The sequence below is a fragment of the Crotalus tigris genome, unplaced genomic scaffold (assembly GCF_016545835.1).
Source record: "Crotalus tigris isolate CLP2741 ecotype Arizona unplaced genomic scaffold, ASM1654583v1 scf7180000017841.2860490, whole genome shotgun sequence".
Lineage (NCBI taxonomy): Eukaryota > Metazoa > Chordata > Lepidosauria > Squamata > Viperidae > Crotalus > Crotalus tigris.
Window position 1 is genome coordinate 2,645,611 of NW_024096667.1, and position 23,066 is coordinate 2,668,676.

Here is a 23,066-nt window from a genome sequence, read left to right on the forward strand (position 1 = left end):
AAACACAACACGTACGTACCTTTTAACCAACCATGTATTTGTCAGTCAGAAAGTTCACCAAATCTCATCTGGAGTGGAACCTTATTTGAGTAAGTTATTTTCTGAATCCCAGAACTGTATCCAAGCCAAATTCTCAGTTTAGTCCCACCATGTACATGATTCTGTATTTGGCAAATCCTGAAAATATTTTTTGTGAATCCTTGCAAAATGATAATTTACTATTATTGACCACAGCCAACTTCTGGGTTACTTCAACAAATGCCTGTGGTTAACTCTCTCAACAGAGCCTTAACTTATATGTGCAAACATATTTGTTGTAGCCCAGATCTTTGTTAAGCTTCTTTGTGTATTATCTATTCATAGGCATATTTGTTTTTACTAAAATAATTCAGATTCTATATCAAGTAAGAATGAAAATTTGATTTATATAAATGATACAGGCCAAGCCACTATATATACACACTCGGAAACATCTGGGCATACTTTGAGAAAAACAGAAAGAGGGACAACGATTAAGCATTTAAAAATTTCATTTGGGGTCTTCAGATTGTAATTCATAGTTATTAATTTATTGTGCTGGTTTTAGGCTATTTCCAGGCACAGTTTAAAATGGTAGTCCAAATGGTTGTAAATATAGCAATAGCAATAACATTTAGACTTGTATATTGCTTCACAGTGCTTTATAGCATTCTCTAAATGGTTTACAGAGTCAGCATGTTGCCCCCAACAATCTCGGTCCTCATTTTACGACCTCGGAAGGATGGATGGCTGAGTCAACCTTGAGTCAGTGAGAATCAAATTGCTGGTACATGGCAGAATTAGTCTGCAATGCTGCATTCTAACCACTAGGCCACTAGTTTAAGGAGGAATAAAGGAGCAACCTTCCAAGGAATGGCTTCATACAGCACCTACATTTTTCTGTGTTTGCAAGAAGTTATGGAAGGACTTTTTGGAATTCAGCCCTTGCATGAATTCAGCAAAACCAAAACCAAAACCCACTATATGACCTAAAAGAGGTTGAACGTATTTTTAAAAGAAAGGAAAATTCCATCCTAACAGGAAAAAAAAAGGAAAAGGAATTCTCTGCTAGTCCTTTCCCACTTTGTGCCATTGTCCTGTCTGTTGTGACTTTTTTCTTCCACAGCACTGATGTGTTTAGCCATCAAAGGGTGCCCCCTTACTCAGTTTTAGCACACGGTCTTTCTAAACACTTTCCTCTTCCATATGAGAAAGAAATGAAACCATTTGCCATATGCATCAAGAATTTTATAATGTCGTCAAGATATCTAAAATAGCAAGAAGATGGACATCACCTTTGAATATAACTGTGAACTGTGTTATGGACAGACCTATATATTATGGCCAACTACAACTGCTACTTAGAACAGATTACTAATGTTTACTTCCCCCACATAATATGGACATTATGTGACATCATATTATGTCTTGCTTGCTCTCATCAACAACCTTAGACAGAGTGGAACTAATCAGTCCTTGCACCTCATAGTGGGGGAAGCCTTAATATTTTCCACATGTCTTTTCCCAAATTTGTGTAGGAAAATTGGTACTGGCAGGAAATCTTTCATCAGGTGTATAAAAAAATATCTTTTTTCTTTTAATAATAATGTCTCTTTCAAGTTGAATTTGATTCTTGACTTCCTATTATGCTCTCCCTTTTGAGATCACTCCAAGTTGACTAAGTTATTGCCACCCACTTTAATTGGGCACTTTCTCTCTTTGATTTAGATAAATGGGAAAACTATGTACAAAAAGGTTCACAATGCTTCATGTGGTAGAGAACACCATTTAGTTAGATTGCTATAGAATTTCCATAACTTGGAAGGCATGTTATTTCTACTATTCTTACTGCTACCACAACTATGAACAATTTATGCTTTAAATAAGAGAACCGTGAACAATTCCCAGAATTCTGGGAGTTGAAGTCCAGAGATCTTAAAGTTGCTAAGATTGAAAAACACTGGAATAGGCTGTTTTCTTCCAGCAGAGGAAAAAATTGGAAACAATCCAAAAACATTAATTATACCAAGCAGTCATTTGTCAGGCCAGATTCTTTCTGCTCTCTTCTCCCCACTTTTTAGTTTAGTTTTTAGTAAGGATTTGTTGTTTTTTTTAAAATCTCAGCATGTGATAGCCCTGACAAACTTTGCCTGGGCTATAAAAGGAACAAACATCTGTTCCTATAAGTTTCATAAAAAATGTATTTCAAGCTTGTTAGAACTTTCTGTTTGTACATTGATGGCATGAACCATACTTAATGCAAGAATATCAAATATATAACTGTCTTATTTTCTGACTCTTACTTGTGGTTCATCCCTAACATACTCCAAGTGGGTTGTCACTTAGGCAGACCACATTCCCACACCCACACATCAGGCTCTTTCTCATGATCACTGTTTCTTGCCTCATCTGACTTTCTCAAACATTTCCATAGCCCTGCTTTTCATCCTGCTTATCCTTCCCTTTCCTTTAGAGGGCAAGGGCTTTGTTCTCTTGTTTGAGTACAGGAATAGAGCCAGAATTCATCTTTAATCACTGAAACTGGACACCATTTTATCAGTGGCTTGGAATGGGAAATTCGAGCTTGGGATAAGAGAGCCGAATGGCTTTAGCTTATTTTCATTTCATGTTTAATTTCCTGCAGGCTTAGTTCAGTCTTTCCACTCCTTCCACTAGCCTCCCAAGATTTTATGGGAAAGGGGGGATCAAGACATATTACTTTTTTGCTTGACAGTTTATTTTGCCCTCCTCCTCTTTCTTCTTCAGCAAGGATTTTGCTTCAGCAAAGTTTGACATTTCACCTTGCTTTCAAAAGCCTTCCACAGGGCAGGGTCATTGCTAGAAATGATTTTCATTAATAAGAGAGGATTCTAAGATGAACAAAGGTTTCTCAGCTCTCTACACTGTGGAAGGAAGCAAGGCAGAGGTAGAACACAGGTAGAACACAGTAAGGAAGCAAGAGAGAAAGAAATGGCTCCCAAACAGGACTAATTATTAAAAAGCACTTGTATGCAGCTGTATATCCAGATCTTGGCTAAGGTAGCTCACCACCCAGTTAGACTACTGCAATATGTTGCTCAGTGCTGCTTCGGCAACTGCAGTTGGCAGCAACCCATGTATTGAGTGAGAATCACCACAGCCATATAAGATCTTTGCTACAGGCCTTCACTGGCTTTCACTAGATTTCTAGATACAACTGAAAATACTGACTTTAACCTGTAGAGCCCTTTATGGTTTGGGACCTAGGTATCTCCAACCAGTGTCAACATGTCTAATAAGTTCTCCTGAGAAAAGTTAGTATTGGTTTCCCATTTTTATGATGTTTGAAAACCTAAAGCGGAGGCTTTTGTTTATGAATTTGCTTCCAGCTTGAAGTTAGGCTGATACCCAACCTGATGATATTCTGGAAATTGGTTGAAAGGAAGCTCTTCTGGTAAATATTGTTTGGGTTAGTGGTTTTTATTGTTTTTGCACAATTTATAATTGCATCTTTCTTTCTTTCTTTCTTTCTTTCTTTCTTTCTTTCTTTCTTTCTTTCTTTCTTTCTTTCTTTCTTTCTTTCTTTCTTTCTTTCTTTCTTTCCCATTTGTTTAATGACCGTTCAGAGCAACTCTTGCTGGAGATGCTGAGAATTAACAATCAAACATCTACAAGTAGTCCTTGATAAACAACAGTAATTGGGACTGGGAACTCTGTTGTTAAGCAATTTAGTTGTAAAGTGTGATGTCATATGACTGCATCTACTTATGATGGCAGCTTGTTACGCAAGATGTCAGGTGATTTGCCCATCTGGGACTTCCTGCTGGCTTCCCCGTTGACTTTGCTTTACCAAAGATTAAAAATGGTAATCATGTGACAGCAGGGATGCTGTGACCACTGTAACTGCAAGTAGGTTGCCAAGGGTCTGAATCATGATCACGTGACTGCAGGGATGCTGCAAAGACTATAAATTTGAGGACCATCCGTAAGTCTCCTCACTCAGCACCAATGCAGCTTTGAATGAAAACTGAACAAATGGTTGTTAACCAAGGACTATCTGTACTTTCAAAACATCTGCTACAGCACTGAGCTTCTCTGAAGAATTTTTAATAATGAGTGTACCAGAGTATAATGCAATGAGTGTATATACAATGAGTGTATAATGCCTGCTGTTGTGGAATGCTAGAGGTAGAACACAAAAACCTGCCTTCTTGAATTAAGCATTTAATTTGTAATCACCTTGTAGCAAGATGGGTGGCAAATAAATTTAATAAATAAATAATAAATTAATTAATTAATAGGAATTTAGAAAAAGCTGAAAAAATGGCTTGGTGTTTTACACACACACACATACACACACACACACATACACACACACACACACACACTACAAAGTGTATTGTACATTTATCCCAGTCTAAGGTTATTGCTTACTGTTTTTAGTTGAAGACATGGCTGCATTGGGGACTTGCCAATTTCCTTGCTCCCATGTCCTCTTCCCTTACCTGTACTCGGGCTTCAGTGAGATCTGTCCTCATGGCTAATTGCTCTCTGGCGTAGACATCTGGATAATGGGTCTTCTGAAAGACCTTTTCCAGCTCTTCCAACTGGTAGCTGGTGAAGGTGGTACGGTTACGCCTCTTCTTGCCCTTGTTGCTCTCTGAATCAGTCTTGTCCATTGGACTGGGAAGATCATTACTTGCCCTCTCTTGAGACGTCTTCGCACTGGTCTCTTTCACGCTGAGGTAACTACTATCCATTCCAGCAGAATCAGATCCTGCCTGTAGTTCAGTCTCTCCCAGTGAACTTTCTTTAGCTATGTAGGAGATGGGGGATAGGGAAATGGGAAGGAGAGAGAGAGAGAAAAAACAAAACAAAACCGTAAAGCTATGGATAAACAAATTATTGAATTGGATGCATGTTTGTGAAGAAAGAAGATACAAGGAAAAGAGATGGATTTAAGGACATGTGCCAGGAGGATGAAATATTAAGAAATCAGAAATATAAAACCATTTGGCTTAGAGTAAAAGTAAAAGATGGATACAGCTTGAGGCCTATAAAATAAATGGAATCCTTTAATTTAACTTTAAGTTTACTTAAAGAAAATCAACTTTGGGTCCATTCTAGTAAAGGTTTGTTGTGCTAATTCTGCTGCGATTTTCTATGCTGAAGTAGGCTACTTCAACATGTACAAATAAGACAAAGGTCTGTATAATTTGTAGGCTATTAGGATATTCCCATTTTTTTATAGTAAGCACATTGGACAGTAGGATAACTGTTGCTACTTCACCCCACCTTCCCCTATCTAGTATCCTCCAGAAGTGGGGGGACTGAAATTCCCACAATTCCTGCATGATCTTTAGTGATGTTGGCTGAAAATTCTAGGAATTGCAGCCCTAAGATTCCTGGTTGACTGTCAGACTTGGAATGGCTGCTCAGACCTGAGATGGCTTCAGGGAGAGGAATTTTCAAAACACTCTAGAGTTTGGAGAGAAAAGGACATACAGAGAGTCAAATAAGAAGGAGTCTGGGAGCACCTTTGCTGGCTGAGGAATTCTGGGAGTTGGCATCCACACATCTTAGTTATCAAGTTTGAAAAACATCAGCATAAGTTTTATAAGCTGTGACTCAATTCATCAGGTGCAACTTTATCTGATGTTGCATGAAAGCTAAACTCTTTTAATACAATTGGTTAATCAGAAAAAGGTACTCCAAGACTCCTTCTGACTTTGCCACGGTAGGCAAACACACTCTGACAATGAAAAGAACATTGTAGTTTTTACTCATGCTCTACCTTAAACACATTTTATCTAACGTCCTGTTCAGTTTGGGTGAAAATAAATTCCACATAGGCATATTCACAGCCTTATTTTAATTTTAACTTATTGGTCACTTTTAAATTTCTTTTCTTAAAGAATGGGAGAGATCTGCAGGGGGAACAGATGGGAAATGAACTTGCCCTACTGTGAGCTTGTCTCCCTGCTTCCTCTAGCTCCTTGGATTGTTAGCCATCAATCATTATGATTTGCTTCTTGCTTTTGCTTTTGTTATCAGTTCCAGAACATATAACATTCAACTTGCAAAGAATCTGTCATCTTATGCTTCTGTTTGACAAACTGTGAACTGTTTCACATTGTTTCAGTAGAGAGTGGATCCTGGATATTTGGCAAACCGTGAATAAGTGAAGTTTTAAATCTTATTCCTCCCAATTAAAGTCTGACACACAGTATATGCCCATGAAGAGCTTTGTGAAAGAATAATAATAATACAGTGTGCTTATACATGATTGCTCTTCTATCTGGTAACGTGCTGGCTTCCCAATATGTTATTCTTGGAACCAGAATCACACACGTGCAATTTCTGATAAAATGATAAAATAAGAATAGGAACTGAATGAATTACTTAATTTGCAGTTTCGGGACAAACCGTCACCTGCATTTTCAAGTCTGCATGTTGCTCCATTTTCTGATGCAATTGCTCAATCAAAAATGTGTCTACTACGGAACATTTTACAAAATTAAGTACAAAAGTGTTCATTAAAAGGCCCACAAAAAGAGATTGGTTAGGAAAAATGTATAGATGATAATAAAATAATAATTTTTAAAATGGCAAGGCGATTCCAAATAAGAGGAAATGAGCTCAAGGGTGAGGAAATGAGGATCTGCACAAAATCAAAAGTGATTTAGTTTAAGGGTACTTAATGATGGTAAATAATCAGCTGGGCAATGCTTAATTCATACATCACCTATTACCAGTTTGGTATTAAACAAATGACTTAATGATAATGATGATGATTTAGACTCTGGACCAACTTCAGGGTTTTTTTAAATTTTATTTTATAAAATAAGTGCCATTTTCCCCCCCTCCCAGTTCACAATCCACAAACTGTTGAGCATAGAAGAATGAATGATCCATAAGAACAAGTTTGGTCTAGTTCACCAGGCTTGAAAGCACTGAGTTCAAGTCCTTCTTTAGCCATGAAAGCCAGCTGGGTGACTTTGGGCCAGTTACTCTTTTCCACCCCAATCCACCATACAGGTTTGTTGTTGTGCGGAAAATAGGAGGAGGGAGGTGTGTTGGATCTATTTGCCACCTGGAGTTATTTGTAAAAACAATATAGGTGGGATATATATATAAATAAATAATACACATTTTGTTTTGATAGGAATTACTTGCAATGTGGAACCTTCTGGGAGGGAAAACAGAATGTAAAGCTCACATGCTCAGGGAGATGTGGAAATTCACACCTTCTAAGTAAACTAAATGTATGTAATTATGCAGGCAGTGGAATCAGTAGCTCTGGTTTTTTCCAGGATTCCAGATGACACCGAGAATGTTTTCTGGATATAAGCATTTCTGCAGATGCTGAATGTAAGCACAGAGCATGCTTGTTTATTTACTGATCAAAGTATTTGTACATTGACCATTTCTGTAACTAAAGAGTAGAGTTACGGATGTAATCCCACTGCTCCCACCAATGCATTTAGTGCTCGCGCAAATCACGTGAGAGTAAATTAAAAAGTGATAGATGATCACTGGGTTTAGAGTTGCATGAAGGCACTGTTGCTACACAAATTAAAGGATACTCCTGCATACAATGTGATGCGAGCTTATTCAATGGCTACGTGACACTGCCTATAAAGCTTACTTTTGTACTTAAGCTTCATTTGAAGTTCTGGTGGTGGTGGTGATGTGTGTGTGTGGGGGGGGGGAGGAAAGATTTATTTCCCAATGACTCTATAAAGCCCCAATCTGGCAACCATTACATTGACATTTTCCAAATTCATTCCCCTGTTTATGGCCCATCTTAATTTGTCATGCCTTCTAAGCCATTAATTGTACAAGAGCATTTACAGAAGACTCCATCTGACTGTGAAGCCACATGCCTTTTCTCCTAGAGTTGGCAGCACAGGCTGAAAAGAACAATGGCTGGAAGAGGGGGTTGCCTACCATCTGCCAACTTTTTTTTTTTCACGGAGCTTTTTGTCTTTTTCCTCCTTTGCTGTTGCCAGGAGAGGAGAAAGCGCACCATGGAAGTCTATGAAAGAATTGTCACAGAGGGAGAATAATGGCATGTGTGCAGAGCGCAAAGGGGAGGGGAATAATTCTTGGACTATTCCATCTTTATTGGATAGAGAACAAATTCTGGAGAGAGCATGAGCCAAGAGCTTTCAGCAAGTACATCTCTCAATTGTCTGCAGACAATAGACTCACATGCAGTGACCAACATGCACGCACATACACAAACACCCACATCCACAGTCCAACAGTGCCTGCAGATAAGATCTTCTGATAGAATATAGCATATTTCAGAATTATTTGCCTTTAATTGTGCATGTCTATGTATTTGCTTTCTAAAAATCCTATTGTATGATTTAAAAAAAAAAACAAATTGGCAAGGTGCTTAATAAATAAAACAATGGGGCAGTCTAGTTTTGTAAGCCAGATATAAAGTATGGATAATCCATTTGTATATATTTGCCTTTATTTCATCATGTGTACTTATACCAGATACAATCCTGCTTCTGAAGAAGCAACCACAGATACTAAGAAAGCCCATATGCAGGTCGTCTGCCCTTTACATGTTGCATGCCAATACTATCCAAAGATTATCATTCTGGGGTATGGGGACACATTGAAAACATGTTTCCAGCCAGCCAGGATGGCTTCTAGTGCTGTTGCCCATCTACATCTACCAATCTGCTAGGCACAAAGTAGAGGCCTCTTGGTGGCCACTTTGTCCAATGTTCTCAAATCTTGACATGGTTTTCATGGTATCTGTCAGCATAACTGGGCACCTCCTGATCACGCATCATCCAGCAGAGACCCACGCACAGATTGGACACTGTGGGCCAGTTTCATGTTACTCCATGCCAACTCAGCAAACAGCAAAAGAAAATTCACATACAGCTTGCTCTACCAAGCAGATTCCCATGGAGAAATGAGACTGCCCTGAGACCCCTACATTAGTGCTGCAGGCCGCAAGGGGCAAGATATATTTTCAGTTGGACAGATGTTTTGGGAAATAGTTCTGGAGGGCTTCTTTTAAGATGAAGACCCATCGCTTGGCACTACCAGGATTAATAAGTATCTGTCCTGTGAGTGATGGTTTGGAAACTATTGCGATTACATTGGTAGTAAACAACTCAGGATGGCTTTTGGGAGGGATACTTGAAATCACACACATTGTGCCATCATTGGATGCTTCTTCCCTCCCCACCCCTATTTCCTTGATTTCTGGAAGAGGAACAGAGAAAATATGTGAAATGAGAGTTTCAAATGCCTGTTGATTGAAGGCCTACTACTAGGGAGGTGGGAGAACAGAATGCAAAGAAACCACATATGGGTCAGGAACACAGCAATGTTATTGTTCTGATAAACAGAATAGTTATGGGACTCTCACACATAATGTCAAAGTACGCAAAAGACAAGGCTGGCAAAGGCTTTTTGGTGCCAGAGACAAAATATCCTGCTAGAACCCCTTCTTTTGGATAACAACATATTAATGTTACATAACCATTTCACTGTCCCTTCATTACAGCCAATTTTGGTTTTCTGAGTCATGTTCCTACTTCCAGGATACCACAGTACAATCATAGTCTGTGCTTGATCCCCACAATATCGCTCCTTTCTTATTCCCACCCCTTGAATGAAACAAGCAAATGCCATCAACAGAAAGAGCATTCTTAAAGTAAGATTTCTTCCCTTTATTTCAAAGGTGTCTGCAGATGTGATTTAAAAAATCAAAATGATGAGCACAGTGGCCACCCCAAAAAAATCAGCTTCCATTATGGCCACCCTTTCCCCTATTTTTACCATATCCTGTGGACTCCCCTGCTTCAGCTTGTGCTCTCCCAGAAGTAATCCAAGTGACTGATTACAACCATGGAGCATTTTTGACCCTGGATCTGAATAAACAAGGCTTTGCAAACATCTATCTAGACCAGGGGTCTTCAAACTTGGCCCTTTTATGACTTGTGGACTTCAACTCCCAGAATTCCTCAGCCAGTGTGCCTGGCTGAGGAATTCTGGGAATTGAAGTCCACGAGTCATGAAAGAGCCAAGGTTGCCTAACCCTGAGCTATGGGAACCCACTCAATATTTTGCAGGCATTATATCAATAAAGAATAAAATAAAACAGTAAAGCAAAACAGTTGCTTTGTTAAGGCACTGGACTAGGCACCACAAGACTGTAAATTCTAATCCCACTTTAGGCATAAAGCCAGCTGGGTGACTTTGGGTCAGTCATTCTTTCTCAGCACTAGGAAGAAGGTCATGGCAACCACTTCCAAAAAGTGAAGAAAATTGCAGGTACTAGCTCAGGCAGCACTGACTTAAAGGTAAAAAGGAAAAAAGAAAGCAAGGATAATCAAGTCAGCAACATGATTATTATGGTAAAGGACTGGGCAGCAATTGGAACAGAAATTTTATGTTGCCCTTTTTTTATCTTTGCTAAAGGAGTGATCGACATCATTTTAATGTGGCCATCTGCTGGTGCCTTTAATCTAGTTACCCCATGACCACATTAGAAACTAAGGAACTGTGACTTGCTGAGCTTTGACTCATATCATTTGACTAATATCTTTTGGAAGGAAACAGTAAAAAACATAGCATTTGGAAGGAAACAATAAAAAATCCAATACATTCTTTTAAAGTCTGAGCTAGTTGTCAGATTAAGGGATGATCTCCAGATTTTCTTCTTTGTTTCTGTTTTGAAAACAGTTTTGAGAAAACCCTAAAGCTGGAAGAAGCAATATAGGAAATAAACAAAATCTAGATTGCTCACTGCCAAATTTTAAAGTAGAGCAATTGCACAATATAAACTTCATCTGGGAAAACACCACGTATAACATAGAGCTAAATCTAAATACCTCAGTGGCTATCAGTATTCGCCCTCTGATAATCTTTCTTTGCCAAGAGAAAGAAAGAAAGAAAGAAAACATTTTCCCTTGAATGAAATACAGCCTTTTCTGTATCTGAAAAGTACAAGGAAAAGGAAAGTTTCCTTATTCAGAATCACAATCGGAATAGAGCTGAATAGAACTACTGCAACCCCCTGCTCAAGCAGGAGACCCTATACCATTTCAGAAGATGATTTGCCAGTCTTTTCTTAAAAACCTTCAGCAATGAAGCACCTACAACAGTGGTTCTCAACCTTTTTAATGCCATGACCCCCAACCGGTCGTAAGTCAAGGATTTTCCCTGCCCAGGAGCGCCGTGCATGCGTAGTGTTGTCCCCTGCGCCGGCCAAGGCGTAGCTGGCAAGTGGCAGAGACGGAGCAGGCCGACTACCGGCTGGGCCACCAGCTGGCCCAGCCCAAGGGAGGTAAGGCACCCTCCAGAAAAGGGGAAAAAAATGGCGGACAGCCTTGCTTGGTGACCCCCGTGAAATGGTCGATCGACCCCAAATAGGGTCGCGACCCATAGGTTGAGAACCGCTGACCTACAACATCTGAAGTCAACCGGTTTCATTGGTTAATTGTCTTCACTGTTAGGAAGTTTCTCCTTAATTCCAAGTTGTTTCTCTCTTTGATTTCCATAATTTCTTGTCTTGCCTTCTGGTGCTTTGGTGATTAACGTGACCCCCCTCTTCTTTATGGCAGCCCCTCAAATATTGGAATACTGCTATCATGTCACCCCTGTTTCTTCTTTTCTTTAGACTAGCCAAACCCAAGTCCTACAGCCGTTCTTCATATGTTTTAGTGTCCAGGCCTTTGATCATTTTAGTTGGTTTTTTTTTTTTTTGCAATTTTGCCAAAGTCTTAACATCTGTTTTGTAAGATGGTAACCAAAACTGGATGCAATATTCCAGGTGTGGTCTTACTAAGGATTTATAAAGTTGTACTAATACCACTTTACTACTAATTATTTTGATTCTATGCCTCTGTTTATACAACCAAGGATTGTATTAGCTTTTTTGGCTGCTGCTACACACTGTTGGCTCATGTTTAAGTGATCATCCATTAGGACAGGGCTTTTCAATCTTTTCACCCGTTATACCACTTTTAGGGTATGGCAGCATCCGAGTACCACCAGTCGCCTAGCAAGGTGTCAAAAACTTGATGACCAAAAAAAAAAAAAGAAAAGAAAAAGAAAAAAGTGTAGTCCTTGACTTACAACAGTTCACTTAGTGACTGTTCAAAGTTACAGCAGCACTGAAAAAGTGCCCCTCAAACCACAGCCAAGCAAGATACCTGCCTGCCCACCCGGCCGTGCTCTTCCTCCTCTCCAAGTTTTCATTGTTGTGAGCATTTCTGTTGAAGATTGGCAGCAGGGTGGGGTGGGGGTGTTTGGTTTTTTTCCCCCATCTGCTGGATGGTTGCAGCAGGTTTTGGTCACTTCACATGACCCTGGGACACAGTGACTGTCATAAATATGAATCAGTTGCCAAGCATCTGAATTAAATCACAAGACCCTGGAGATGCTGCAACATTCTAGCTAATTGGTGCTTCTTCAGGGCTCAGCAGAAGCACCAAGATCAGCACCGAGCTCCAGCTGGAGCCTGGCACTGACCCTGGCACTTCCACTGAGCTCTAACAGCCCCAAAGAAGCGCCGATCAGCTGGAAAGCAGCACTGATTCTGGCGCTTTCACTGAGCCCTGACAGCCCTGCAGCTCCAGCCATCTCTCGCTCAAGCTTGTGTGGTGCTGCCACCAGTTCAGCTCATTCTCCTCACCCATTACTACTTTTCTAGGATGGTCGCGTACCACCTGCCAGGTGCCAATGTACCACAGGTGGTACTCATACCACTGGTTGAAAAGCCTGCATTAGGACTCAAGGTCCCTCTCACAGTTACTATTTTTGAGTCAGGTTTCATCACACTAAATTCTGAAAAATTGCATGTTATATGATAAAAAAAATATATGACCATTAGCTCACTTAATGTTTTAGAAATTTTGCTTCAGGCTAACATGTAAAACATATGAATTTATTTAAGACAGTTGAACGCAATCCCATATTACAATATTCTCAGGGGGTAGGTGCCTTGAATACAATGAAAGGCAATTTAAATACATCACAACTTTTAAAAACACAACAACAAATGAAATTTATAGGCACCATTTTTACAACTGAGAGGCCTAAACTATATGAGTTATTTAAAAGAAGAGGAAAAATCAAAAGAAAGGAAGATTCCAGAGATGGTATTCCATCCAACACTTTTAGAGATACATATTCTATTATGATGGAATATTATTGTTTCCGCTCCCTGACGATGATTTTCTGCTTCACTTCAGTTGATGGGTGCAACAAGGTGAATGCCTATAAAATTGCAGTGTGAGCAAACATACGTATATGACAAAATACAATCTTTAAGATCCCTTGTTTCAAAGTTGTTTAGATCTTGAAAAATTACATTTGTATTTTACATTATACCTGGGAACTAGGACCTAGTGCATCTGTCAAGCCACAGACGTAATTAGGTGAAGGCATTCATTCCAAGTTAGTAATCTTGTAGATATTTTTTTTGGATCAACTGCAGTTTCTAAACTGTTTCAGATGATTTTTTTTTTTAAAGAGGAAAAGTGCAAGTCAATTCTGAAAATTGGGCCAAAAGAAAGATGCTGATTTTCAACATGTCCAATTTTATTTGTTTTTGAGTGAGGGTTGTGGTGATTATTATTTCCAACATTTGAAAGAAACAAAGTCCATTTCAAAAACTAATTCTTTCTGAATAAAGGAGAAGAGAAAATTAAAACCTATTGTGGAATTCAAAGAAGGCACAATTATATGCATTCTTCTGAGATTAAGAAAATCACCAGGAGCAAAGGCTCTATGAAGACATGTCATAGCATATATGAGCATCTGGAAAATGTGAGCTACTAGATTTCCTTAGTAGGCTAATAAAAGATATGTGAACATATGTGCAAAATTGCTGTTAATACTAGCTGTTCATTGATACAAAATAGCAGATAACAGAATGTCGCTTCATATTTTCCTTTACAAGGACAATGCATCCAAAAAGAGATGGTTAACTTGGGATTTTCAAAATAAAATTTGGCATTTAAAATTGAAAAGAAGGAGAGCCATAAATGATAAAAGAGGATACAAGGTGAGGTAGAGATAGTCAAGGGAAGTTAAGTGTTGCTTTTCTTTTAAAGCAACCAAGTTAATTCCTAGTTTATAGATAGACAGTCATATATGCATATGTACATACATACTCTGGGCTATATTACATAAAACTAAGCTACCAGGAGTAAATAAAAGAAAAGGGCAAAGTAAAAAAAATAAAATAATGGCCATTCCACCATCGATTGTCAGTGGTGGAATGGCCATTAGATATAGTTGCCATTTTTTAATTTTTTTTTAATTTTCCCTTTCCTTTCCTTATTTCATTTTATCTACACATACACTTTAGTCCATGGGAAAACTGGGGCCAGAATTTCTGTTGCTTACCAAGTGGTTGTTAAGGGAGTTGCACCCAATGTTATGACTTTTTTGCCCTTAATTGCAATGAATCACTGCAGTTAAGTGTATCACCAGTCGTTAAATGAATCCAACTTAGCCCCTTGACTTTGCTGGTTGAACGTTGGCTAAGTAGGCTGCAAATGGCAATCACACGATTGCCACAGGGGATTCTGTCGTCTTTGTAAATATTGCCAGTTCCCAATGTGATCATGGGAATGCTGCAACAGCCTGAAGAGTGAGGACTGGTCATAAGTTATTATTATTTTTTTTACTGTCGTTGTAACTTTGAATTGTCACTAAAAGAATGGCTGTAAATCAAGGACTACTCGTATAGCTAGATTATATTGTCTTTGATTGACAAGCCCCATGGTCTTATAAGGACAATTTTGAAAGGCTTAGTAAAAGTTCTTGTTAATACACAGATAATACTGTAAATTTGTTTTGGACAAACTATTAAAATATGGCATCTGATTTAAAACAGAATCTGAAAATACAGTAACAGAGAGCACAGATGATTTACATTCGGGGTCCCCAACCCCCGGTCCGTGGACCGGTACTGGGCTGTGGCATGCCAGCAACTGGTCCACACAAACAAACAAAGCCCCATCTGTGGGATGCAGGCAGCACAAAACCATGTACTCCGCGGAAAAAGCTCTCTCCACGGAACTGATCCCTGGTGCCCAAAACGTTGGGGACCTCTGATTTACATGATAAAGTATGCATTCTCTATAGCAGGGGTGTCAAACTGTCGGCCCGCAGGCCGGATGCGTCATGCCCAAACCGCGCCCACCCCATTGCTGGCACTGGAGAAAAAGTTGCAATACGTCGCGACACATCATGTGATGTTGTGAGTTTGATACCCCTGCTCTATAGGCTCTAAAACAAGGATTACAGCTGAAAACTGAGTTATATTGCCTTTTTAAAAAAGGGGTATCATCTATTCCTCAAAATGGTACTTGTGACTTGTCAAAATTGATTTGTATTTTACAGAAAATTAAAAAAAATGGCTGAGTTTTTAAATGTTTGCCAGATCCTGTACAAGATTGTAGAAATCTTGATGTGATTTGATAGATTCTAACATTAATTAATATGATCTCATGAAGACAGAGATGAGATCACCCATATCTCAGGAGTGTGGAAGAGATGTGCAAGGATGAAATAGTGGTGTCTGTGGAAGAAGCTGAACTATTTGAATATTAATAAATATATTTAAGCAACTATTTGGCCATCACTAAAAGAAAATAGGCACATTATGGTTTCAACATTGTGTTTGTGGTTGGGATTTGAAATAAAAATGCTCAGGGTAGATAGAGCTATCTGAACCTGTGGTTAATGGTTTAGGAGGTACATTTAGCTGGTATAATGCAGGATTTGGAAGTTTTTTTATCATTAATTTGTAATCAATCACATGTATAATCTTGCATTTCCATACTACTTATTATATAAAAACATCCTATTTCAGTGGTTCTCAACCTGTGGGTCAGGACCCCATTTGGGGTCGAACGATCATTTCACGGGGGTTGCCAAACAAGGCTGTCCACCATTTCCCCCCCTTTTCTTTGGCCACGCCCCTGGCACCCAGTGATATATAAGTGGTTGGGGGTCACCACAATATGGGGAACTGTATTATGGGGCCGCGGCATTAGAAAGGTTGAGAACCACTGTCCTATTTCCTATGTATCGGGGCCTTGCCCATGGAATGTTAATGAAGATGTTCATGTGTACTTGACCTGGCTTTGCAAATACATCATACTCTTTGGAGATTGAAGCACACTAGTGTCTTGCTTGAGTAGACTAAAAGAAAATTCATCTTCATAAAGGAGAGAAAACCTGTAAGATACACATGGGATGGAAATTTGGGGATTTACCTGAAAAGGTTTCCACTCTATTTTACTTGGAATACCCTTTGCAGAATCAGAAGTAGAAAACTGATCGGAAGAACAAAACACTGCACAAGAATGAAGAGAACAATTGTCAGCCTTATCAGGTAGATCAGGCAGGAAGCACAGCCAGTTAAATTACTTCTACTTTATTGTGCAGCTACATTAACAAAAACTTGCAAGTCTGAAAGTACAGTTCTCCTGGCATCACTTTTATAGCCAGATAATGAAGGGAGAGTCCTTCTGAACCTCTTGCTCCACCCACTGTGCAGCTGCAGGCTATGCTGTCTCTTATCAAACATCATCTCTTTATTTCATCTCCCAAACTAAAACTCCAAGAAATAAACTAGATTGATATATAAACAGCAAGTCACAAACAAGGGAGAGGACTGGCTGCTAAATCTCTCACCAAAAATTTACTTTTGGCGAAAAGAGAGGCAACAAAATGTCTATGTAAATTCTCAGTCCTCCAGGTCATGGTTGTCCCAAAGTTGCTTTTTCAAAGGGCAACTGGACTTTGATTTTCCTTGAAGATGTTTTGCTTCACATCCAAGAAGCTTCTTCAGTTCTAAAGAAGCTTCTTGGATGAGAAGTGAAACATTTTCAAGGGAAAACAAAGTCCAGCTGTCTTTTGAAAAAGCACTTTTGAGAGAGGCAGCAAAAGAAGATTAAAAAACACAGCAAAGTAGTCTTCAAGTGAGCACCATAGTTACTCAATGTTCTGCTGGCAGCAAGATCATGGCTATGAGACAGTGGAGGCTGGAGGCTGCATCTGGACAGAATAACATCACCCGTAATATGTGTATATTATGAGATTTTACTGTATTCGTTGAGTGAATTGCCTTCTTGAAGAAAGATGATTAAGGATAAATTTAAAAGCTTTGGAAAAATATTTTTATTACACAGTAAAATAATGCTTAGAATATGGATTCTGGAAAGTTAACAATGCATTAACAATCCAGCTGGTTTGGAATTATAGTTATGAATTAATTAGAATTATTCCCGTGGGAAATGGAGATTGTTTGGATTTTTTTTAAAGAAGAAACATGATAATGAGACCTTAAAGGTTCGACACTAGAGGGAGCTAGAGGATAACAAATTCTTTTTATTAAAGAAATAAAGAATGGGGCAAAATTTCTTAATAGATACTGGTCTGTAAAATTACTGGATATGATAGAGATAGCATATGTTAATGAAATTATAGAAAAACAAGTTATAGTGGACAATTTTGAAACCAATCTGAAGGTAGATTTAAAATTGTCAAGCAATGAGAAGAATATGGAGAAAAATGCAGTAGACACACAAATGAGACTGATGTATGTCTCATTCCATAAAGAAGAGTTACAGCTTTTAAACTAGAAAAGGGGTTTGGATATTTTTTTCTTGCTGAATCCACAAAATAATCTCTGTTAAGATCTTGAAGAACTTCAGAAGAAGTGATTGAAAAGGGGGGAAAATTTATTTATTGGGTGTGCAAAAGAGTTCTGTTAATGTTTTGAAGAATTCTTGGCTTAAAAAAAGATGAACAGAAATTTAGCTCTGGGACTATTTTTGAAGAGGTTAAAAATTAAGATTCTTAAAAATTGATGGAAGGAATACAGTGTTGGCTTATTGGATCGAGGTTAAAATAGAAAATTAGTCATATCTGGTTCCCCTTACCAGACTTATGCTGACAAAGAAAAAATGTTGAGTTTATGGGATTTTATTTTTTAGTTAAGGCATAAGTTATGTTGCATTTAGAGAAGGTGATTCTCCAGTAAAATCATTTTTATTTGCTGGGATGAATGTGGAAGTTACTTCTTTTTTTTCCCCTTTCTTTTATACCTTTTCCCTTCCTTTGTGTATTTTTTGTAGTTTGTATTCATTTTCATTCTTTCTATTTGCCATTCTTAATAAAACTCTTCAGGGGAGGAAAAAAACACAGCAAAGTGTAAGAATGCCTGGCATAGAAAAAATATTGCCTCAACCCCAAAGGAGAAACCACTTTAATCCACTTACATCCCAAATAATATGAACCGAAGAAAAATGAAGAGAGACAAGAAGAGCAAGAGATAGTGAGAAACCTTTCTAAACAAAAGACAGTAAAAAAAAAAAAACCTTCCATTGTTCTTAGCATCATTAATAAGAGCAGGCAAGGCTGTGATAGGGACACCAGAGAATCATTCAATTTTCATTATATGCAGCGTACATTTGAACCACAGAATGTGAAGAGAAAGGAGGAGAGTTTGGAAGCTGCGAATATAACAGTATTAACAGGATATGAAGAGCATCCGTGAAATGTGGCTGGCAGATGTGGGTCTTATACAAGAGTACATCCTTTAGAATTTACATAATAAATACTGCAAAAACCGTACAGATAGTACAGACCAAAGATAGTTTTTAAAAAAACCCAAAAAAACCCTTGAGCCCCAGGGCCTCATTGCAGCCTCACATTCCATTTCTTCTGCCCTCCCACCCCATCTTTCAAAATTATGGCTCAAAAGAAATAGCACAATTGCTGAAAATACCAATGCAAATTCTAACCTTTGTAACTGAAAAATAAATAAAAATGGTGCAAATCCCAATGTAGGATTTTTAAGAAAAAAAAAGAAAGAATTCCTTGCTAGGGAAACAAAAATTGGAATTATTTAGTCTTCCTTCCTTCCTTCCTTCCTTCCTTCCTTCCTTCCTTCCTTCCTTCCTTCCTTCCTTCCTTCCTTTCTTTTCTTTCTACTGGCCACCCAGCTCACCCAGCGGACTCCATATTCATGATTTTGGCTTGAAATTGAAGTATATTCTCCCTTCCTGATTTACCTTATACATCCAGCCAATGTCAACGAAGGTCGAAATCAAGTTATGCCACTTAGCCGTATCATATGATGATTCCTATTTAGTGATAAGGGACATATCTAGAATATATAGAAAGCATAGAAGGAACCCTTGTAATAGAAAAAAATGTAGTTTGTGCAATGCCACATTTTTAAAAAATCCATGAAAATTAAATAGATGCAGAGAAGGGCAACAAGGATGATCTGGGGGATGGAGATGAAGTTTTGTAAAATAAAGGGGTGGCATAAGATATGATAGAATCATAAATTGGATGGGAACAGTTAGGCCATTAACCAATTGTCTGCAACATGCAGACAACATAATCTAACTTAAATCTTCTACATCAGAAGTGGGGAACGTGGCCCCGTTATGACCTGTGGACTTCAATTCCCAGAATTCCTGAGCCATCCATGCTGACTCGGGATTCTGGGAGTTGAAGTCCATAAGTCATAATGGGGCCATGGTTCCCCACCTCGGTTCTGCAGAGTTGCCTTGTCTAGCCTTTCACTGAAACCATCCTTGAACAGTTGTCAGCAGCCCTCTGAGTAACTGTTTCTACTGCTGAATTGCTTTTACTCTTAGGATAATTTCCTAACTTTCAACTAAAATCTGCCTACCTATAGTTTAGATTTATAATTCTGTGCTCTGCCCTTGGGGATAATAGAAAAAAAAGAACATCTTGGCTTTATTCTAAGTTATCCCCCTTCACATACTTGCTGTATGCTGTCATAATTTCCCTGATTTCTCTTCTCAAAATGTATCTTTCCCAATGAGTTCAGTTTTTAAGCTTAGTTTCAAATAAATGGACCATTTTCATTCTTTGAATCTTTCCCACAGTGTGGTACCCAGAAAAGGACATGATAATTGCAATATGGTCTGACCAATGCAGAATAATGTGGTATAATTATTTCCCATGATTTAGAAGAAGTGTTTCTATAGAAGCTGCCCAGCACTCTATTTGCATTTTTTGTGGCCAGATCATATTGCTGATTCGTGATGATTTTCTAGTCAGCTACCATTCTAAGATCATTTTTCACAAGTAATATTGCCAATCCAGGGATCTCCCATCCGATATGTAAATACCTGGTAAATGTCACAGAGAAGAACGTCTCCAGCTTTAATAATACCCACAAGTACATTTAACAGCCTTAAGTTAAGGGGAAAAAACTCTAGTTAAATGCTATGAAAAAATTCCTAACAGTAAAAACTGTTCAGCAGAGGAATGAATTCCAAAGAAATGGTAAACCCTCCTTCAGTAGACATACTCAAAAAGACACTGGAAATGGCAATATGTCAGGTACGTCTGGAATTCTGAACTTGTGCCTAAATTTCCCCTTTCAGTTCTAGGCTTTTATGTCTTTTTCTTGAATCACAAATGTCTGTGTTTGTGCACTTAAATGTCTTTCCCTCTTTCCTTCCTTCCTTCCTTCCTTTCTTCCTTCCTTCCTTCCTTCCTTCCTTCCTTCCTTCCTTCCTTCCTTCCTTCCTTCCTCCCTCCTTCCCTCCCTCCCTCCTTCCTTCATTCCTGATCCCTGATTTGTTTTAATGCGTTAGTGTATTTCTTCAAGAATGCATACGCAGATACACACACTCCCAGGTGATCCATCTGACAATAACACATCAATAATATAAAAACTACTGGATGGGACAGATGAAAATTAAAAAGTAATTTAAAGAAGATGACAATTGGAATCAACAGAATCATCTCTGCTCACTTACACTATCTGCTACAAGAATAAAACCAGATGCAGACAAGTTTGTAACAATAAAGTAATTGGAAACACAGAGTCTACCTATAAGCAGAAACTAACAGGAATGTTTAACCCCTGATATGTTTTGGGCGCTGAATTGGTACAAATTGGTACAAACAAATCAGAATTAAGATAACGGCAATAAAATAAAATAAAATAAAATAAAATAAAATAAAACCCTGTTCAAGAGGTGAAGAAACTCCACAAAACTCCAGAAATGATCCTTCTCTTAGACTAGTGCTTCAATATTATAACATAGAAAAGTATTTTAATTGTGATGCTACTGACACAAATAAACAAACATAGAAAATGAAGTAAAGTTAATGAAGTTGGGAAAAATCCAGACTCTAATCCCCAATTAGGCAGAGAAATTCACTGAGTGATTTTAAGCTAATCATTCTCTCTGTTGTCACAGCTTAACTTACAAGGTTGTTATGAGAACAAATAGGAGGAAGAAATGATGCACACATTGCCTTGAATGTCTTATTAAAAGGCAGAATATAAATGCAATAGCTAGATAGGTAAATTGACAGAAGAGCCATAGAAGGAAAATGTTCCTTATATATATATATATGTGTGTGTGTGTGTGTTTATATATATGTATGTATGTATGTATGTATGTATGTATGTATGTGTGTGTGTGTGTATATATATATAACATTGCTCCTCGAAGCACGAAGCTGAAAGCACCAGCCTGAAGATGACGAATGGGACTTCGTCGAAACGTCACCAAGACACTTCCAATTTTACGCGGGAGAAAACCCGAACAACCAAAGACCTACATATATATATAACAAAATAGGAAGAGAAGAATTAGGCCACAAGTCAGTTTAATGCAAAATAATGAAGACACCTTTAGCTGAGATATTAGCCAGCTGGGAATATTGATTTCATATCTACCTAAACATGATTTAGGAAACCCTTGTAAAACAGAGGAAAAATTACCTGCAAATACTATCCAGGGCATTCTTCCTAGAAAAATAATGCCAAAGGGGGAAATCTAGAGCAAAGTGTACACATAGTAATAGGAAAATGTATCCAATAAAGGAGGAATTTAGAGGAATAAAACAAAAAAGAGAGAAAGATGAAGTTATGCAAAAGTTGTCAGAATAGGGATCTGAGAGTTGCAGAAAGGTGGCAGAACAGCAGTAGAGCCAAGAATCAAAAAATAGGTAGAGAAAAAAAATGAACCAAGTTATTTTATATTAAATATAATTATTGAGTTATTCCCAGTAACTCATTTCTTCTATTCTCCTAACTGGTGACAATATTTTGGACAAATTCCAGTAGTCATAAGATTTGCATCTGTGGTTTAGAATGTTAAGATGACAAATAAAATAAACTGATTTAAAGGCTTTTAGGAAGTCAAATAATTAAGTGTAATATGGCTTTGGCTTAATTAATAAAATAATAATATGAAATAATTAAGAGCAGTAGTATCCTAGGAAATATGCAAAAGGAGACTTTGGCAAAATATTTTGAAAGAGATAAGTATATAATACATTACACTGAAGTGATGTAAGGTAATAGTGTATGTGTGTGTGTGTGTGTGTGTGTGTGTAATATTATAAGAATACTAAAGAATTACTGGCTTTTAAAACTATGTAAAGCAGAGATGACATTAGGATTGATTTGGAAGCAACATAATTATTTGTCCCTTTGTACTATTCAATCTTTACTTCAGATATTGTACTCTAATTCATATATGAAAGGTGCTGCTGCATTTATCAGCTGAACATCTAGGTTTAGCTGAAGAGTAGAATTTTTTGTATTTTTTTGTATTCACAAAGATACACAGCGATATAGTGAATTGACAGGGAAATAAGTATGAATTATGATCAGATGGAATATGGTCTAAAACACGGGTGATGTGTCGCAACATATTGCAATTTTTTTTTTGCATTGCTGGATTTGGAGTGGGCGCGGCTTCCGCATGATGCAACCGGCCTGTGGACTGGCAGTTTGACACCCCTGGTCTAAAGAGACACATAAGCTTGCTGAGCTACATAAATTCAAGTCATGGGTATCAATGTCTATTCATTCAAACACAAATAAACAATTTTTTTTTAAAAAAAAAATTTCCCTAAAAGTAAATAAGAAACAATTGTTTAATTTGAGACAAAAATAAAGTATGCCAGCAACAACCGACAACAAAATAGGCAAGCAATTTTAGTGAAATTCCTAGGTCACAATGTACAGATTCCCCATGGACTGAATTTTCCCT

The 23,066-nt window shown here is 38.0% G+C and overlaps 1 protein-coding gene across 1 annotated transcript in view; it reads right to left on the reverse strand.

Annotated features, from left to right (window-relative positions):
• ALX4 (ALX homeobox 4) overlaps window positions 1-23,066 on the reverse strand; it is a 78,007-nt gene that overhangs the window by 24,006 nt on the left and 30,935 nt on the right. The window contains exon 3 of the mRNA XM_039343330.1: window positions 4,503-4,813. Coding sequence (XP_039199264.1) covers window positions 4,503-4,813 — 311 coding nt within the window. The remainder of the gene's footprint in view (window positions 1-4,502; window positions 4,814-23,066) is intronic.